Source organism: Amborella trichopoda, chromosome 2 (assembly GCF_054954075.1).
Source record: "Amborella trichopoda isolate Santa Cruz 75 chromosome 2, AtrichopodaSantaCruz75HAP2 v2.0, whole genome shotgun sequence".
NCBI classification, from domain to species: domain Eukaryota; kingdom Viridiplantae; phylum Streptophyta; class Magnoliopsida; order Amborellales; family Amborellaceae; genus Amborella; species Amborella trichopoda.
The window spans coordinates 60,413,290-60,433,039 of NC_142337.1; the positions used below are offsets into that span (position 1 = coordinate 60,413,290).

The 19,750-nt window shown below is 35.9% G+C and overlaps 3 protein-coding genes across 9 annotated transcripts; 2 read left to right on the top strand and 1 right to left on the bottom strand.

The window, feature by feature from the left end:
• Window positions 1-496: 496 nt before the first annotated feature.
• Window positions 497-5,497, top strand: LOC18445131 (protein SAR DEFICIENT 1). The gene is made up of 8 exons (XM_006855275.4): window positions 497-690; window positions 994-1,069; window positions 1,906-1,961; window positions 2,342-2,826; window positions 3,045-3,205; window positions 3,621-3,815; window positions 4,227-4,392; window positions 4,527-5,497. The coding sequence occupies exons 1-8, from the start codon at window positions 602-604 to the stop codon at window positions 4,976-4,978; spliced, it is 1,680 nt and encodes a 559-aa protein (XP_006855337.1). The 5' UTR covers window positions 497-601; the 3' UTR covers window positions 4,979-5,497.
• A 540-nt stretch (window positions 5,498-6,037) lies between these two features.
• LOC18445132 (transmembrane protein, putative (DUF1218)) lies at window positions 6,038-7,549 on the top strand. Its single transcript, XM_006855276.4, has 3 exons — window positions 6,038-6,305; window positions 6,625-6,893; window positions 7,118-7,549. The coding sequence occupies exons 1-3, from the start codon at window positions 6,141-6,143 to the stop codon at window positions 7,452-7,454; spliced, it is 771 nt and encodes a 256-aa protein (XP_006855338.3). The 5' UTR covers window positions 6,038-6,140; the 3' UTR covers window positions 7,455-7,549.
• A 374-nt stretch (window positions 7,550-7,923) lies between these two features.
• Window positions 7,924-17,409, bottom strand: LOC18445133 (putative protein phosphatase 2C 33). Of its 7 annotated transcripts, none has more exons than XM_006855277.4 (10): window positions 17,317-17,409; window positions 16,297-16,611; window positions 15,736-15,907; window positions 15,295-15,448; window positions 15,141-15,204; window positions 14,878-14,985; window positions 13,264-13,389; window positions 12,711-12,940; window positions 8,358-8,449; window positions 7,924-8,167 (listed from the first exon to the last, which is right to left on the bottom strand). In XM_006855277.4, the coding sequence occupies exons 2-10, from the start codon at window positions 16,540-16,542 to the stop codon at window positions 8,121-8,123; spliced, it is 1,239 nt and encodes a 412-aa protein (XP_006855339.1). In that variant the 5' UTR covers window positions 16,543-16,611; window positions 17,317-17,409; the 3' UTR covers window positions 7,924-8,120. The 7 variants fall into 7 exon arrangements, with proteins under 7 accessions (XP_006855339.1, XP_088715211.1, XP_088715212.1 ...); XM_088859085.1 differs by having other exon boundaries at window positions 16,825-17,409; XM_088859086.1 differs by lacking the exon at window positions 8,358-8,449.
• Window positions 17,410-19,750: the final 2,341 nt, after the last annotated feature.

A 19,750-nucleotide genomic window follows, 5' to 3' on the forward strand; every position in this document is an offset into this window, starting at 1 on the left:
AAAAATTAAGATATTCCCAATCAAAAAAACAAAAATTTCAAAATAAAGTTCATTTAGATTTCGCTATAGAATTTCCAAATGGGCCATGACTGTCTTGTATATGAAATTTGGGGCTGTTTGTTTATTTCCAAACAAATAGGACAGGGAGCGTTATGATGTCCTTTCATCAAAAAATAGGGGCAACTGGTTCTTCATATCCTAACTGTCATTCTGTTAGTTTTCCTCCCCTTTGTTTTCACTCTCCATTGCTCCTAGTGATTACTGATTTGATATCAGCGTGTTTCATACGGTCATTGAAACTTCCATGTACCTTCTTATGTTATTCCCCACTTTATTATCCCCTCCTCCATTTGTATATGAGGATTTATTTGCTCTTTGATTATGGGCAGTTTTTAGATTTGGGTTCCCAAGCCTGGTTGGTTAGTTTTGTATTTTATTTTTTAAAATTGGGTTTGGAACTGGCATTTAAATAGGTGGGTCTACTTGAGCTTCAGCTGGAAGCTCCAGTAGAGTTCCTGCCTTGGTGCTTCTGAGATCTTTTCAGCTTGGAGCTTCTCAGATAGAGAGAAAGAAGAGAGAGAGAGAGGGATTGAATTTTGGGATGATACCGCAAAAGAGACCCCGTGAATGGAAAGATGGCAGCTCTGAGGTTCAAGCTTCCAGTACTAAGCGGCACCTGTCTTTAGCCAAGTATGTATATAGTGACGATGTTGGCTTTCTCAATTTTCGTTTTTTTTTTTCCTTTTTTTTTTTTTTTTAATGGGTTTTTGTTGGGTAGGCGCTTCGAGCTTTAGGAATTTGTTCTCTAAAATGAAGAATTTCCATGTGGTCATTTGTTTCTTGATAAGTATGATTAATTGCTTGGCATTTGTAACTGAGATATGGGTGTTTAAGAATGAATATTTGATTAGATTGATAATGATAAAGAGAGTTTTTGGGATTTCTATGATGTGGTCATGGTGGATCTTGAATGTTGCTATTTGGTTTTCACAGTGTTGTTAAAGAAGCAATGCTAGCACAGTTGATGCAGAGCTTTATAACAAAGATAGAACCCATGCTTCGCAAAGTGGTCGGTAGTTTGCTGCTCATTTGCGTTTTCCGTTTATAATTTTTTACTTTAGTTTCTAATCTGCATACTTCCTTTCTGTGCATGTTAATTTTTTACCGTAATTTTAATCTGCATAGTTCCTTTCTTTGCATGTTAATTTTTTTACCTTAATTTTAATCTGCATACTTCCTTTCTTTGCATGTTTCTAAATGTGGTATCACTTGGAAATTCCAACTTCAGAAAGCTGCTAGAATTTAAATTCAAATAATTTGATGCTCTGTTTTTTATGCAGCTCACTGAATTAGATAATATTAGCGTCTTGATAACCTCTTGTTTCTGAAATATATGAATTAGTTAGTGTGTTTTTCGCTGTCTTTTTAGTTTGCCATTAAGTGTAAGATTCTGACCTAGAAAACTTGGGAATTGAGATGAAAATGTTTTTCCACTATTCTATGGGTCTTGATCCAGATGCACCAAAGTCTTTGTTTTTCAGTCTTTGTTTGAATGACTTCAAACCTTTTTCTTTTTCTTTTTTCCTTTAGAGATATCTTATGGACAAGCATAATATAAGAAAGTTGATCGTAATTTTTTCTTTTTGAAGTGTGATTTTACTTTTCTTTCGGTTTGATTTGATATAAATTCGTTGGCTCTTATCATCTTTTCTTTCAGTTTGATTTGATATAAATTCCTTGGCTCTTATCATTTTTTCCGGACTCATTTGTTCTCTAGATAATCATTCTCTATTGGATGTTTGAGAAATCAGGAAGTTCGCCTTCTAAGTTATCTATATTTCAGTGATTCTTTAAGAACTGCTTTAGTTTTAGTGCTCCAACACACTTTATCTCTTTATACTTTAGGTACGTGAGGAGGTGCAACGTGGTTTGGAGCTTTTGGATATTCAAGCTGACTTAAGGTTAGAATGAAAAGCTTTACTACTGCTGCCTAATTTGAACTGTTTGGCCATTGCAATAATACATTTTTTATTTTTTTATTTTATTTAAAAGAACTCTTTCTTGTATTCTATCGTGTGTGTGTTTGGAGAGAGAGAGAGCGAGAGAGAGAGAGAGAGAGAGATGGAGGGGTGGAGGGGGAGCAGGGGGGATGATGAACAAACAGCCTAAGGTTAGAAACGTTATGAAAAGATTATACTGCACTTGTATACTTCATGCTCTTTTCCAAGTCGAAAAGTGCCAAAACAACATTGCATGCTTTCATGTGTGTGTGTGTGGAGAGAGACAGTGGGGGGAGAGAGAGATTCTACTTCTATTATTAACTGTAAGATTATTTTTCTAGATCCATCCCAAGGCAAATTCAGGCCTCAGGGGCGAGCCATCTGCAACTTCATTTTCAGAATAGGCTGCCGCAATCACTCTTCACTGGTAGCCCGATAGAGGCAGAGGATGGTTGCCCTATTGAATTAGTCATCGTTGATTCCACTACAGGCGAGCTAGTTAACTCTGGTCCTTTATCTCAGATTAAGGTGGAGATTTTTGCCCTTGATGGTGATTTTGTGACTGAAGACAATTGGTCACAACATGACTTCTCACGAAATGTAATACGTGAGAGGGAAGGGAAAAGGCCACTTCTTACTGGAGATCGTGTGATTCCGCTGAGAAAAGGCATCGGAACAGTTGGGCAGTTAGTGTTTACTGATAACTCCAGCTGGATTAGAAGTCGAAAATTCCGGTTGGGGGCTAGAGTAGGAAATAATAATTCTGGAGAAAGGATTAGGGAAGCAAAATCAGAAGCTTTTGTTGTGAAGGATCATCGTGGAGAATGTAAGTCAGTGATTTTTCTTCCTACCAACAAACTCCGATTTAGGTGAAAGGTTGGAGCAAATGTTTATTTAGCTTTCCTCATAGAGAGTCCAAACATGAAACATACCCATGCTTTGCATATGTGAAAGTTACCCTTGTTAGCCGATGAAAACTCTCATGCTCTTTTTTTTATTTTTTTGGTGGTCACATTGACGGAATCTGAACTTGTTTATTTGCAGTGTACAAGAAGCACTACCCACCCATGCTGAAAGATGAAGTATGGCGCTTGGAAAAGATAGGTAAAGAAGGCTGCTTCCATACCAGGTTGGCTGCTGAAAAGATTCATACTGTGCAGGACTTTTTGGTCCTCTATTTTACTGATTCTGCAAGGCTACGAAGAGTAAGATATCACCACTCAAACATGGATTGGTATTTAAGCCGTAGGTTTTGCCTTTTTGGAGTCTGTTTCTTGTAATTTATCTAGACACTTTAATGAGACTTTATCACTTCTTTTTAATATAAAAAGAAGGGAATTATAATATAGTCTGATCAACTTGAAAACCCACAGTTCATTGGGGTCATTGCAACTCAACGGAGTGATGGCTACTGAGATGGTTTTACTTTCTCCATAGCCGTCCATGTCATCAACTTTGATGATCCCAATACACCTTGAATTTTGATATGCCATTGGATTAGAGTATTCTTCCCCAAAAAGAGATTAAGAAAACATGGATAGTTATTAGTGGCTAAGTTTGTTATGTATATGAATTTTGACTCTTAATAATAATCACTCCTTGACCATGTGGGTTGCGTAGGTCCTTGGCAATGGAATGTCCCCAAAGACATGGGAGGCAACTATTAGGCATGCAAAGACCTGTGCGCTGGATGATCAGCTTTTTGTCCATTTTGCTGGTGGACAAGAGTTCGGCCTTGTATTCAATTCCGTAAGGGAACTCGTCGGGCTGACATGTGATCAGCAGACTTATCTGCTCCTTACCAAAGAACAAATTGTATGTCCTCTATCTGAAACATCGCAAAACTCATTATTATATTTCTCCATGCCTGGTAATGTAGTGAATGATATTATATTTTCCTCAACTTTTTGGCAAGTGGTTGAATTTTCCTTTTGTGCAATGTGGGTTTGGTTTAGTTAGACAATCAGAGTCAAATTTAGTTGGCAGGCAATGTTAGAAGAGAAGATCAGACACAATGTTAGTTGACATCCAATAGGTTAAAACATTTCAAAGATTCAAAAAGTTTACTTTAATTAACAAAAAAAAAGCATTTACTTTCCAAGTTTTCATTCCATACTAGATTGCTTACTAAAAAGGAAATCTTGAAATTCCAAGAAGCATATAGCTTAAAATTGCTTATTAATATTTATAAATCATCAAGTATCCATAAATTCTAGTTATTTGCAGAGAACTCTGGAAAGATTCAAACAAATCGCATACAGCAACTGGCAGGATGCCATGGAAATTCCTGGGCTGTTAGTTGAAGGTACTCTTGGATCCATTCGAGGAACAACCCAAGACCCTCAACCTCAAGAAACCATCCTTCAAAATGCAGGGTTCATAATCCGTCAAGGTACAACCAAAACCCAAAACTCTGAGGCAATCAAAGAATCAATAAACAATTGTCAAACAATAAAAATATGAAAGAATTAACAAACCATAACTTATGATTTCTGGGTTTTGATCTATTCTCTCAAATTTTTTCAGATGATCCCATAACACAGCTAGAGCTGGTCCATTCTACTCATTTACCCGCCATGACTGCACCTCGTGACAGTTCCATTGGGAGGAACTCTTTTGGGATGTATGAACCTCATCAAGTGAATGATGAGTGGCCCATGGTTGAAAGTGGGTATCCATTGGTTGGTATCTCGACCATGAATGTAGGACTAGATGATGATCCGACAGTCCAAATGCAAAGCAGGCTTCCAATCCCTCCAACTTGGAGCCCACCACAAGCTTATGACCTGTTTCGAGGCCATGAATCAGGTTTTGTACCCTTAGTCACTTCTCACCCTACAACCAGTTTCCATATGCCTAAGAGCTCTAAGGCCAATGTGAGTTGGAGGAAATTGAAGGCCGCCGTTAAGTGGGGCATCCCTGTTGTAAGGGAGCTCTCTGTTAGAAGAGCTGCTAGAATAGGCAGGTTTTCCTACTGAGAGTTGAAGCTTTTTTTCATTGATTCAAGTGAGAATTTGCAGAGCCTACCCTCTGGTTGCTATAAATGCTCAGGATTACATAGGTTTTCTTTGTTTTGTATATAGTTTCGGGAAGTTATCTGTCAAAGGTAAAGTTTAAGTTCAGGATGAATTCACACAAAGGAAGTGCAATGGACCCAGGAGCTTTCAGGTAGTAAGCAGTTGAAGAAGGAAGTGCTTGCATGTATTTGAAGCCGGGGTGCCATTTTTTGTAGATACTTGTAGGTCTTGGTGATCAAATTGTTTTCTTTTTTTCTTCAATGAACTGGTTTATATGCAATAAGTAATCTTGTATTCAGGTCTGTAATTTTGTAAAGGTATCTCCTCCAAAATGGAGCTCATTTGAATTAAGATGCTGTAATTGTGTTGAATGCATGAAAAGCATGACTTAGACGATGTTGATGGGTGGAGACCAGTGAATTTTTTTTATTGGAGCTGTTTCTGGAAGGTGAAATGGAATGATTCACAAAATTTCAACTACTCTCTCTCTCTCTCTCTCTCTCTCTCTCTCTCTACCATTCGGACCATCAAGGTCCCCAGTTTTGCACTTCCAAACCTCCTCTCTCTCTCTCATGGTTGCTTTAAAGGTTCTTAGGGAAGTTTACTTTTTTCCCATTTTTTTCTTCATGGGGTATCTTTTGGAAGCAACCAAAGGAAATGCACAAATGCAGAGAGAGACAGAGAGAGAGAGAGGTGAAAAGGGATTGAGAGATCATCAACAGTCTCCCTTTGGGAATGCCTAAAACGCCTTTGTATACTTGGAGGCAGAATGGCCAGAAGGCTTCAAAGTTTGGAGCAAAATCTCAAAGTTGGGTATGCGTTATTACTCAATTGTGAAGATGAGAATTAGTAGAACCCATCTTTAGGGTCATGGTAAATTAGTGGTAATTTCTGGGTAACAAATGCGTGCCATTTGAACATTGGTATACGTGTAAACTCAATGCCCAGATTACGTTTCCCATAAGGAAACACTTAGCATCGATTCCATGCTCTCTCTCTCTCTAACTAAACACCTAGATAGCAGTGGTTGCAAGCTGAAATGATTCTCTCTCTCTCTTCCTCTTCTAATTCTCCTTTAAGGGCTGGGTTTTGACGCTGAGAAATTCAGAGAACTGCAATTTGAATGGCCACAGAGATGGCCATTACTCATGCTGATCTCGACTCTTCCATGAGACGCCCAAGCTTTGATCCAGGCCAAGTTGTTGGCATTGCCATCGTATTGATCTCCATTCTTGGGGCTCTCTCTACCTTCTTCTTCTCTCTAGCAGCTGAATTGTCCAGATCAACGGTACCCACACATGTCATACATACATACATCTCACTTTTATTTGCAGTACATTAATTTGGTGATAAAAAGCATAAGAACCTTGATTTTCTGCTTCTTTAACAAATTAGAACTCATGCATATAAGCATTGATGCAATGCACACATGGTGGTTGTAATGTAATGATCATGGGGCATGCATGCATTCATTGATGAAAATCTGCTGAGAGCTCATTGATGCATGCATCATCCATACATCCCATACATTTAGGTATACATGTGATCATAAATTTGAGAAGAGTACCGCAAATTAACAATCATTTTTGGAAATTCATGGTTTTCAGGGAAAGTGGATGTTGGCTTCTAATCCAATAGATGGGGAGAAAGTACTGTGTGTTTATGGTGGTGATGGAAAGACTCCGAGCTTGTGTGCATTGGGTGCGTTTGTGGTATTAGGCATTGCCATGCTTGTGCAGCAGGCTTTCATCATATCGGCTGCGAGAAATTCTGCATCATCACCAGATGGTTCTCGGCCTCTAGTTGCTTGGATGTTTTCTTCCTCTCCCTCCGAGTCTTTGCACTATCTAGAGACACTGTTCTTTGGTTTTTCTTGGTAAGCAGTTCTCACAATTTATCCTCCCTACAACGTATGCCCACATAGGAGAGAGAGAGACTCTGCTCTTCGATTTTTCTTGGGAAGCAGTTCTCAATTCCTTTCTCTATAATGTATGTCCACAAATGAGGGGGAGAGAAAGAGAGATGTTACTTGCCATAGGCAATTTGGTACTATAATACTTAAATTTATTACAAAATTCACCTCTTGTTTGTTCTAAACAGGGTGTGTTTCTCAGTGGCCGAGGTGCTTCTATTGATAGGGATAGTGGTGGAGTCCAACCACTCGCGCAACTGGAGATCACCAAAATCACATTGCCTCCTTTTCCCTAAAGGATTCTTCTTAGCTACCGGGATTCTCGGAATATTTGCATTATCATGTCCAATGCAGTCATATTTGATAGCTCTCTGGTCTAGAAGAAAACCTGTAAATAGGAACACTCAACAACAAAATTTGGAGGCTCATGCATCTCAAATGAGGCCGCCTAGTTATCCAATAGGTTCCACAAGTTTTTCAGCCAATTCACAATCCATCCAAGTTATCTCTAAGCCTCCTCAGTGAAATTGACTATCTTGGACTTGTGTACAAGAATCAATTCTAAATATATCTTGTAAATTCATGTAAAGTTTCACTAAATCAAATATTTTTTGGGAAAATCTAATGATTTAGAGCTCTAAGACAGGATTTTGGATCCTGGTTATATGTTTGCCTAAAAGGAGAGGCATTCGTCAGTGGGGCTGCAACACACTGCAGGAACAGCCAACCCATCTAAAAGTCGAGCATCAACGTCCATTACATGCATACACACAATCATGTATATGTGTATTGTATATTTGTCACATGTAACATGCATAAACATTTTTTACAAACTTCTTTTGTATGCAAAAGTGGGCGTTTAGAATATACCATACGTGTACTGTATTACATGGTACATACACATCAATGCTGGATGAAATTTTAAAACTTTTATTATTCTCATATCATAAGAAAAACTCCAAAAATCACCAAAACAAAACGATGGAAGGGGAAAGGACAAAACACTCCAATTGTATTTCAAACATTTGCTGCATATGCACAAATATGTGCAGCCAACAATAAATTAAATTCTTTACAAATTTCACACTGGTAGCGCATGAATTCACCCCAAAAAGAAAAACTCGATCGTTATTAACCACAGCGGAAACCAACCACCCAGCACCACGCATGCTCACAGACACAGCTCCTGATTCACTTAAGACCTTTACAAATCCAAGAAGTTAACCGAGAGGGAAAAACTGCAAAGAAAATGAAAACCAAATATGGTGAGGAATTAGTTGAGAAGAGAAGGTTGAGAATTTACAGAACAGGCTCATTCGGGAATTGATTTTTTTCCTTCCATGGCATCTTTCTTTATCATGCAATCGTTGCAAAGGAAGGGGGCATCTTTTTGAACAGCAATGCCACCTTCACTTCGTGGTATATCACCTTTGCCACCTTCACTTCGTGGTATATCACCTTGGCACACCACACACACGAGCCGCCCTGATCTTGTGCTCATTGGCATATTAGTGCCCAATCTGCAAATTCCATATGTTTTTTTCTCTTAATACTATGTTGAACATTTTTCAACTAGCTATTACAATGAATAGTAATTGTTATCTTTAAGATCCTGCAAAATACACAGAAGATCATGGTGAATTCTCCAATCCTGTAAGACTTGTATTCCCAAGACTTCACAACCTTCAATAAGCATAGGACACTCAGTTATCAGACCCTTGGAATAGGCAACAGGCGATTCACTTGATTTTTTCCCTTCAATTATTCTTTGTCGTGTCCTTTTTCCTTAGTAGTTGTTGTACTGAATACCCATAATGGGATTAATATACAATGAGTCAAAAGTTAAAAATATACCACCTTATGGCAATCAATATATACGCTGCCAAGCTTCAAGTATTTTTTGACTTTTTCAAATTTATGCCATCAGTGATCAAAAAGTTGTCTGCCCGACCGCCTAGCCGCTTTTTGAAGAAAACACCTAGGCACTCTTAAAGCGGTCACTATTAGGCACCAGAACTAGGTGCCTCTGTAGGCGGTCAGGCGGATGATTAGGCGGTCAAAAAGGCGCCCGCTAGGCGACCTGCAGGAGTTTAGTGAAAAAACATTTCAGGAGGGGGGCAAGAAATGTCATTTTATCCCTAAAATGGGGCATAAGGGTTTGAGGGTCCATTCTTTCCCCCAAAAACAATTTTAGTAAACTTTAGAGTGAGAAACAACTTGAAAAAAACTATATTCAAAGATTTTTTGAGAGATCGAATTTTTTTTCTAAGTCCTTGAATGGTTACGATATTAAAGGATATTCAACCCATCTTTTTTAGGCTTATAGGGGTTGTAAAATAGGAGATTTGGAATCCCAAACATTTCGGTTTGGCCCGAAATCAAGTCCACTTCAAGAAGGTTGGTATATTCCAATAGTTTTCATTAGGCTTTGTATTTTTTCCCTTAATGTCTAATGATGTTATTTTTTGCTATTTGTATTTTTTCTTTGATACTTTGTGATATATCTTTCGATATGTTATTGTCTATTTGGACTATTATTTTATTAGTTAGTTTAATAATTTCTTAATTCTTAATTGCTTATTAAATAATTGTGTAATGTGTTTTCTCGATGTATAATTCATAAAGCATAATTACTTCATTAATTAGTTTAATATTTGCTTAATGCTTATTAAATAATTGATTTTGTAATATATCATTGCAATTTTGATGTGTATGTTTTACGTAGATTTATTTTTTGGCTTAATAAGAAGCCAATATATTAAAGGGTCAAGTTTGACCTTGTTGTTTTTGTCTAATTTTCAGGCATGTGTTAAGTTTTAAGTTGATAATTGATAGATAAAGGTTGAAGGTGAAACAAGTTTGACCTTGTTGTACGACCTTTTGTAGTTTGTGGCCCTTGTTGGTCGGATATGAGTTCATATGACTTTTTGCTAATTACTTCTGAAACTTTTGTGACTTGTGAGTGACTTGTGATTTGCGAGATGCCGAGATTTAAATGATATCTCGAGTTCATTTTAACTTTTAATGTTGATTTTGAGTAATAATTATATTATTTACAGTCTAAAGCTGTAAATGCTTAAGTTTGATATGTGCTTCCAGCATCTTAACAATATATTATATACAAAACTTATTTATTAAATAATAAAACAAACAATTTTATATACAATAAAATTGGGGGAGATGGGGATCCAAATTTAAAAAATAAAATAAAATAAAATAAATAAAAAAATCACCTGCCGTTTTTGGGTCTGGGCACCCGCCTTGGCGGCCCAGCCTCCCCCCCGCCCCCACCGCCTAGGCTGCCGCGTCCGACTTATTGAACATTGTATGCCATATTTTAGCCCTACATGTGTCTTTCCAACTCTCCAAAGTTCAATAAGCCTTTCATCATGATTATATAGTTCCAAATCCAATACTCCGGTGCAATCTAACCATGTCGGTCAAGATCTAACATCTTATTGAGCCTACAAACTTTAAGTCTTTACTTCATGATACAAAACTAAGATGCTTGGAAACCGTATATTTATAGAGAAGGGGGAATAGGGAGGTATACTATTCAAACAACTAGTGGCATTGGACAAGCATCTTTGCCTGGACATCACATAGAGTTTTTTTTTTGAAGCTTAGGGTAGATATGATGATATAGTGTAGGGTATAAAGTGTCAGGGCGTACATATGACATCATATAGAGCGTTTTTTAAGACCTATCTTTAAACATATTTGACATCATATAGAGTGTTTGAGTATAGATATGATGACATAGTGACCAAGATTAAAAACGTGCACCTTTCAAACTAGCTCAATGACGGTGTCCATCTCTATTATGCTGAAAATCTGTGAAGGCATGTATTACCGGCTATATGTTCAGTGATAACAGCAAATGATTCTCTACAGGGGTCTCTGCCCACATTGAAGCGGGGCAAAGATGGAAGAGAAGGTATCATAGCGGAAAATAAGCATATGATTTAACTGCATCATCTTTGATACAAGGAATGCAAATCAAACTTCAGGATTTCACCATTGACGTTTTTTATGACACACGGTAAACCATCAAGATCGAAGTTTCCTTCAGCAGCACTCAAAACTTAAGCTTCCCTAGTAGGTTGGCCTCACTGTATATGTATTTGGTGTCCAATGATTCCATGACAAATTCCAATATCCAAGTAATGACTAATTAAACTAAATTCTCCACCCTTTTGTCCTGTGGACTCCTCCAAAGACTTAGAATCCTAAGGATTTTCAGATAAACATCCATCTGACACTTACTTCAAGTTAAGGGCTCTGTGCCAGGAACCCATTCTTCAAGCATCCACCACAGCTTCTATCTAAACAAAAGAACACCTTCCCCCATTTTCGGCCACAACCCTAAGAGTGCATGTTACCTCTACATATGCATTCATGCTATCTTTCCATACACACTGATTTTCCTTTTCCACCTCCCATCCCAAACTACAAAAGTGAAAATGAACTAATGATAGATCAGCGATACCAAAATTTCACATTACAAAAAATCAAAGGCCAATAAATCCTTGAGGGCATAATAGTATATCATACTGACAAATTTTTTATTTTTCGAGTATATATAATATAATATATATATATATATATATGTTAAGAAAAGGAAGCATCTACAAAACGCCTATAGGTGAAGTTCTACCGTACTTCACCTACACCTCATCATCGTCTAAAATTCATCACATGGTCACAGTGTTCCAGTAGCGTTTAAATTTTTATAATTTTTGTACTAATCAAATTTATCTAAAATTTGGGCGTGTGTACATATGACCAAGTCCCACCAAAATAAAATATTTAAAAAATAATAGTCAAAAAATTAAATAAAAAAATTACCACTGAAACTTTATAGGGGTATTTTACATAATTTTTATCATTCAAATTATTTGTTTTATATTTTTTTCATGTGCATCTCACTAAGGCGCACACACATACAAAATTTCAGATCATTATGATTTGTAAAAAAAATATAAAAATTCAAACACTATCAGACATCTCTGACCTTGTGATAAACTTTGAATGGTGATAAAGCCGTAGGTCAAGCACAGTAGAACTTCACCTATAGGCGTTTTGTAGTGTTTTCCTTAAGAAAATGTTCACAGATGTTCTTAATATAATTAAGACACGACTACTGATTGCAAAATGCAAAACACAAAGAAAAAAAAGTGCATACAAACTAACAACATTCCCAATATAGGTAGATGATATTTTTTATATTAGAAGAAACTTGTGTGTAATTCATATAATCTGAAGACAATTACGGGGATTTCAATCAAGCTGGCGCAATAAATTGTCATAGTTATTGATGGTATATATAATTCAGAATTAATAAAGGAGACAGATTGCTAAGATGCAATGTATCACTAGATAAGAGGTTGCAACAATATCATTCTATAAAAAGGTTTACCATTGAATTTGCTTTTGTTTATTATATGTGAATTACTTTATTTCATTTTATGGTGTGGTATATGGATATTGTAGTGATGGTTCAGAACACATGAATTCACAAACATGGGACCTTACAAAGTGGACAAGTATGAATAAAACATACAAGAAATTAAAAACAGTAAAATCTCTCCAACGTAAAAACTCTATAATGCATGTATAATTACAAAGGATGATAATTTTTATCTGAGAAATTTTTTTCTTTTTCTTCAGTCATACTTAAAAATCAATTTGACAAACAACAACAAAAATGAAAGAGAAAGCTGCCACGCAGAACTTTAAATATGGTTTGTTCATCAGAATATCCAATTGCTAGAGACAAACCTTTCCACAAGAATTGCTGATCCTTCTTCAAATAGTTCCTCTACCACCCCATCAGAAGAAGGCTTGTTTGATAGTTCACTCACTGAACCATGAGACTTCTTTCGGAAAATACGAGACCATAAATTCCTTGCCTTCCTTTGTGGCACCATAGGTGGATGGGAATGGTCAGGAATAATGTCAACAACTATGCAAGTTGTATCATCTTTTAACCCCCTCGACTTCAAAGCTTCCTAAATAATCACCAATACATGCCTCAAGATACAAGCTTACTAGTCATTCACAAATAGATTATTTAAGATGTCATATGACATGGAAGCAAAGAAAAATAATGAATGGAGCACTAAAGCAGATCCATGATGGAAGATACCATGTTTTTCATGAGCATGACCTCCTCATCAAACACATTAATCAATCACCCAAAAGAATTATACACACATACGTGCACGTACATGCATTGGCACATGCACGTGCATGTGCACAGGCGCACACATACACACGCACATAAAAAAAAGGCAAAAAAAGAAACCAAAGAACCAGACTCATATGGAATCACCTTAACAAGTTGCCTGGCAGCAAGCTCGGCAGGCAAACCACGACAAGACTTTGCAGCTGCCTCAGAAGACAAAGCATCCCAGATTCCATCAGAAGCAATTATTAACCTCCCTCCGGCATTTGAGAGCTACATTGACGATTAGCAATTAGTCATGAAAAGAATTACAATTCGGAATTTAAATGGTGATAGCACATGGATAAAACAACGAAATATACATATTAAGAATGTCATAACCGGAAGGAGAGCAAAATAAAGAGATAACAGTCGTCGTTCCCAAGGAGAGGAAGAGGATGACCATAGAGTATCGTGACTGTGCACTCACTGTAAGAGTGGATTACCCTAAACCTTAGGTGGGGATGCAGTTTCTACAAGGCCTAGTGGGAACAAGTAAAGCCTCAGTTCAAAACCTCACTGGAAAATGCAGTTCCAACATACAAACATCTGAGATGGCTCGGAAATCTATTTCCACCTCTGATTGTAAAATTTGAGTATCCAAAAATGGTATAGATCTTGGGGATCGGTGGACACTAGAAATGGAATGTCTAGATAATGTGCTACAAGATACAATATTTTTAGGTCTTGTCATCCTTATTTTCTCGCACATCCAAAATAGTCAAGGTCAGGATGATTAATTTGAGAGTTTTCTAACACCAGTGCTACAATTTCGGCGAGATGTGATCTCATGCAACGGTTGTATCATAGTATAATGCAACAATCTTCAAAAACCATGTTAAGACCATATGTTTGATCCAAATTTTAAAATAAGTTTCTTAGATCTAGGCCTTAGAAGGATTTTTTCTTTTCCAATTTCTTTAGATGGCTTTATTATCATTAGATGAATAGTGTTAAAGAAGAAAAAAATGATTTTGAGTATGTAAAGGCTAAGATCTTGAAATTCACCAAATGAATGGTGTAGATTCGTTGTTGGAGGGGACTCATTTTGACCATATCTAGGGTTCAAATCAAACTTTTTTTTTTTGGGATTCATTATTGAGATGAAGAGAGTGTGTGTGCAAAATTTTGGGTCATACAAATACCACAAACATGGTTTTTAAGAAGTGTGGTTGCATTATACTATGATACAACCTTTACATGAAATCACTGCCCAATATATATATATATATATATATATATATATATATATATATATATATATATATATATATATATATATATATATATATATATATGTATGTTGAGAGAGAGAGAGATAGAGCATTGGAGCAAGCCGATGATAATGGCACGTAACCACTTTGAAACTGAACCCACTCCACAACAATAAACGTAACATAATATAGTGTTTACGACTATCACGCCATGTGTGTTTGCGCTTAGGTGTGATGCATGTCTCCATGTGTTTGTATGTTTCCATACATATAAGCATTCAAAAGTACACATATGCAATCAATACTCACATGAATGCGCACGCACATGGAAATTTCTTTTAACATGAAAAGAAATGATGATGACATAGAAATCAGATAAAGAAAAGCTTATCAAGAATAGATAATTTTCATGAAAAAGAAAAAACAAATGACAAGAGACAATTCTGTAAGAAAGTTAGCACCCAAACATAAGGAATCTGATACACAAGCTATGTTGAAAATATCACACCTTTACTTGTTTTACAAATGGTATAGGAACAATAAATTCCCCTATATCTGTATCACCAATTGACCTCGAAAGGCATAATCCTCCAGGCCAGCAGCGAAGGGGTCCAACCTGTGAATGACATGAGAAGATCAATAACGACCTTTAACCTCAGAACTAACAAAGCAACATATATTGCTTAGCCACCCACTGAGAAACATATATAAAGAACCATTTATATGGTTAAAATGCAAACTTAGTTCCTGAAATTGATTAGTCATTCTCACCTCAGGACCCCCACCAACATTCAGCCTTCCCACTTTACCTCCACTTGCAGTAACACGTTCCCTCCTGCATTATCAAGATTAATGAATATTTATAAGCAAATAATGCAGCTTAAACCTCACCGACTAAGCTTTAAGCATTTGATTGTGCACTCACTCTTCAGCATTTTCTTCTAGCCTATGATCCACTGTCAACAATGAAACCGCACCATCGTGCAAGTCTAGAATGCAGCGAGAATCTCCAACAGATGCAACTGTTACAGTCCATCCATCGATAATCACCAAAGTAGCAGTGGTTCCGGAGTTATCTCCTAGCAAGATCAAGTCAAACATGATCAGCTTTCATGCATCTGAGAGGAGACTCACTTCGCAAATGAAACTAGCGCAAGCAATCAGACTACCATAGAAACCGAAAACACTCCTATCTAACTATAAACAACCAATCAAAGCAAGAACAAAACACTTAACAGAATATAAAATTGATTAAAAAATACTACTGCCTAAATAACACCAACCAATAAAGCAAGGGAGGAACAAAAGATTGAGAATTCAATAAGCATAGAAAGACCCAACAGAGAGAAGATTGAGTAATGCATACCTCTACTCCGGAAGTCTTTGTCAGTCTTCACGAAACCAGCAACGAGTGCTTGTGGTAAATTTCGACTCCACTCTTTCCTATCGGCACATCGGGGCATAGCACTCACAATATGATTTAACAAATTTTCTTTGGCAAATAGAGCTGCGGCATTCCCCTCGTGTCCATCAAAAACCTGCAATTAATTCGTAACATTAAGAACCATGTATATTAAAGAGAGGTTATCAAGAAAATGGGTCTTCTTCACTAGCAAACAAAAATAATTGAACATGCCATGTCCCAAGAAGAAGAAACAGTCGTGTACTTGTCACGTGTGGAAATTTAAATGTGTTTGACCTTATAAAACAATTTTGCACCTACATGAACAAGGAAGAACATTCCAGTGCTGAACATTGCATTTTGAGGTACTACAATACCACTTGCCTACCAATAACTGTTCCGATATGTAAGAGCAAGAATAAACAATCACACCACAAAGACTGAGAGTCCATAGAGAGAACGAATGAGCAAGTGCAAATTTAAGAGGGAGGGAGGGAGAGAGAGATAGAGAGAAAAAAAACACACCGCAAAGACTGCAAAGTCAGATTTAGGAAACCCGGGGATTATCTGACAATCTGTTCTTATCAGAAAGTAATCCTCTCCCTTCTTAGCCTGAGAAGCATGCCCATATCTCAAAGATGGCTTCTCCACTCTATCATTTCTCAATTCTCTACTAATAAGAGTTGCAAGAGGAGTCAAAGGGGACCTCTTGGCCTCCTCCGGTTCTGAATCACCCATCATCTGCATTCTTGAAACCTCTGGAACACTCATACCCAGAATCTTAAATCATGGTAGACCTTGATTATGCATAATGACATGAACCGAATTGAGATTTTGCTCCTGCCAAATGAAAAATTGTATAATATAATCAAACACTATTTAGGGCCATTGGTGAGAATGGAATGAGTAACAAAGCATGGAACAGTGTGAAGGTCAGACCAGATTCAAAAATTCTAAATAGAAAATATTTACGAAGATCGAAATGAAAAGGAGAAACTACATCCAATGCATCCTGAATAACTTTTATAATAAATATTCATGAAAGAAAAGTACCAGCATTGTTCTAGTGACAAATTCTATCGTGATAAGGAACATTACTGAAGTTCACCAGTCGATTGAAACACTGAAATAATCAATAAAGAACACCGCATGGAAATCATGCCAATAATGTCACTTTAACCGCAAATTTATAGAAGCTGAACTTAAACAAATTGTTCCATTCAAGCATTCACATAAACCACAGAAAAGGTGTTCACCAAAAAAGAAATACCAAAATGCAATATCAAGGTACCACATCACTGAAAGCAATTCATATACCACAAAAAGGAAACTAGCCAAATAAATCAAAGCTATCACTGATTCAGTAATGCAATATTCAACTAATCATAAGCTCATAGAACTACACAAATGATAAAAAAACAGAAGACAACAAAACTGTCTTAAGAAAACTAAAGAAGAAATGTAAACAAGCACAATACAGGGAACAGGAGGGACAGAGATGGAGAGAAAGAGGGAGTATAAGGCATTAACAGGAGAAGCCATTACCCTAAGCCCCAAATTGAAAAACATAACCTCTCTTCACTCCATTAGGGCACACGAAAAATCATTGATATGGACAATCCCTGAAAAAGCGAACCCAAGAATTTCACAGGAGTGGCAGCCTTCTTATAGCGAACTCTTAAAAAGACTAAAATGCCCTAAAAAATGACTTTTATAAAGAGAGATACAAAGCGCGATTTTAACAGTACCCGCCACTTGAGGCCAAAGACTGGATTTAAAATGAATGAAAATAATATAAAAAGTTTTAAAACTTAAATTTTAAAAAACGAAGGGCTTCTTAAGAAAAAGGCTTTATAAAATTTCTTTTTTTAAAGAAATTAGACCTCACCATATTTTATTTTTTACTTTAGCTCTCCACTTTTAAAAGAGGGGTATATTAACCAATTTGCCTCTTTTTTTGAAACAAAAATATTACAACTTTGTCCACCTCATCTCTCACTCTTTTTTTTATTTTTTTAATAATCTTTTTCCCATGGTTTCTTCGCTCGAGTCATATTTTTTCTTTGAAAACCCGACTCATTCTTTCCTCATCTCATTATTATGTCTCTACAAGTTCAACCTATTATTTCTTTATCTCATTTTCTCTATCTAAAAACCGGCTCATTTCACGTCCTCTTACTATCTTTCTTTAAATACTAGGATTGTCTATAAAGAGACCATTTATCTTTTATACATAGAGGTTTCAATTATTTGTATCCCTTAAATTTCAAAATGAGTATTTCTAAAAGTATGATTGATTTGATACAAAGTTTCAAAAAACAACTTATCAGACTTTACCAATCACTCCAAATCATCCAATTTGATATCTAATGAGTGAAAATAATTGTGGAAAAATAGTTTGATAGAGCTGCAACCCTATCAAAATAAGTAATGCCTCATGGCATGACATATTAAAAATTGTAAATCAACTGTTCAAAAACCTTTAAATCGATCATCTCAGCTTGAACTTTATGATCATGTAAAAGCATTACGACTCCAAATTTTAAAAATAGTGTATATTGGAACAAATTATCTAAACAATCTATTTTGCTTTTAAAATAGGTGTTCACAAATCCACAAGATCTACCATTTTTAACTTTTAAATTTTATCGTTGTTGTTAGAAATTAATTTTAGAATCATTATAAAGATTTCTTACGCCGAAAGTACTTTGTGGATGAGGAATTGAGGAGAGGCTTTATTTTGTTTCCATAAGCCTAGGCTCTATAGAAACTTCATTCATAATTGTGACCTCTTTCTACAAAAAGTATATGGTTTTTTTTATAGACAATCCTTTAATGAGATCATTTACCATTACTACAATGAGGTCACAACTAATTATGACAATTTGATGTGAATTCTCATAGCTTGGTTGTGTCACAAACTTTGAAAAAAAAAAAAAATATTTGAACTTTGATATTAGCCAATGGAATAAATACAGCCAACCAATTTTACATCCAATAGTCATGATTAATTGTGGCCAGTAAATGGTTTTACTATATACTTTTTCCTATATATTTTCTTCTTATTTTTTCTCTTCTCTCTAAAACCGAAATCATAGCAGAAGAAATAGACACCAAAGATGAAGAAAACATTATATCATGTACGTTTTGAAACTAAAAGAATGTAATTTCTCTCTCTTTTTTGATTTCTCTCTTTCAATTTTTTTCCTTTTTTTTTGTTTGAACTTAGTTTTAGAGAGAAACCAACATAAAGCATAGCAGAAGAAATAGACACCAAAGATGAAGAAAACATTATATCATGTACCTTTTGAAACTAAAAGAACGTAATTTCTCTCTCTTTTTTGATTTCTCTCTTTCAAATTTTTTCCTTTTTTTTTTTTTGAACCTAGTTTTAGAAAGAGAATATGGAGTAGGCAAGGAAAAGATTGGGTTCTAGAGAAGGAATGTGAGTGAAGAAAAATGAGTTAAGTGTTTAGAGAGAGTATGTAAGAGAATAAATAGTTAATTATATTTTTAGAAAGAGAACACGAGAGAGATAAAACTTAAGAATTGGGTTTTTAGATGGAGAGAGATAAAAAGAAGGATGAAACTACGGAAAAAAATGTGCAAGATGAGAGAAAAAGAGACCATATTATTTTGTCTTAAGAAGAGGAGCAATACAGTCAATTTACCCTTATGCAAAAGGCACAAGAGCCAAAGTTAAAGATAACTTTTTAAAAAGGCTGATATCTTAAAAATAATATCTTGTAAGGCTTTTTTTTTCTTAAAAAACCCACAAATCAAATTAAAAGTTTAAAATTTGAAAAGATATTGTTGCTTGTGATCTGGCGGATTACCTAAAGATGCTAATCAACCTGAAGTATGAGGGATTATATAACGAATAATTGACCCATTTCCAAAGCATGAAATAAGAAAAAATTCCTTCTTTTCTAATTCATGACAAAGATTTGCTGGGTTATAATTCTAGGATGGGTATGAC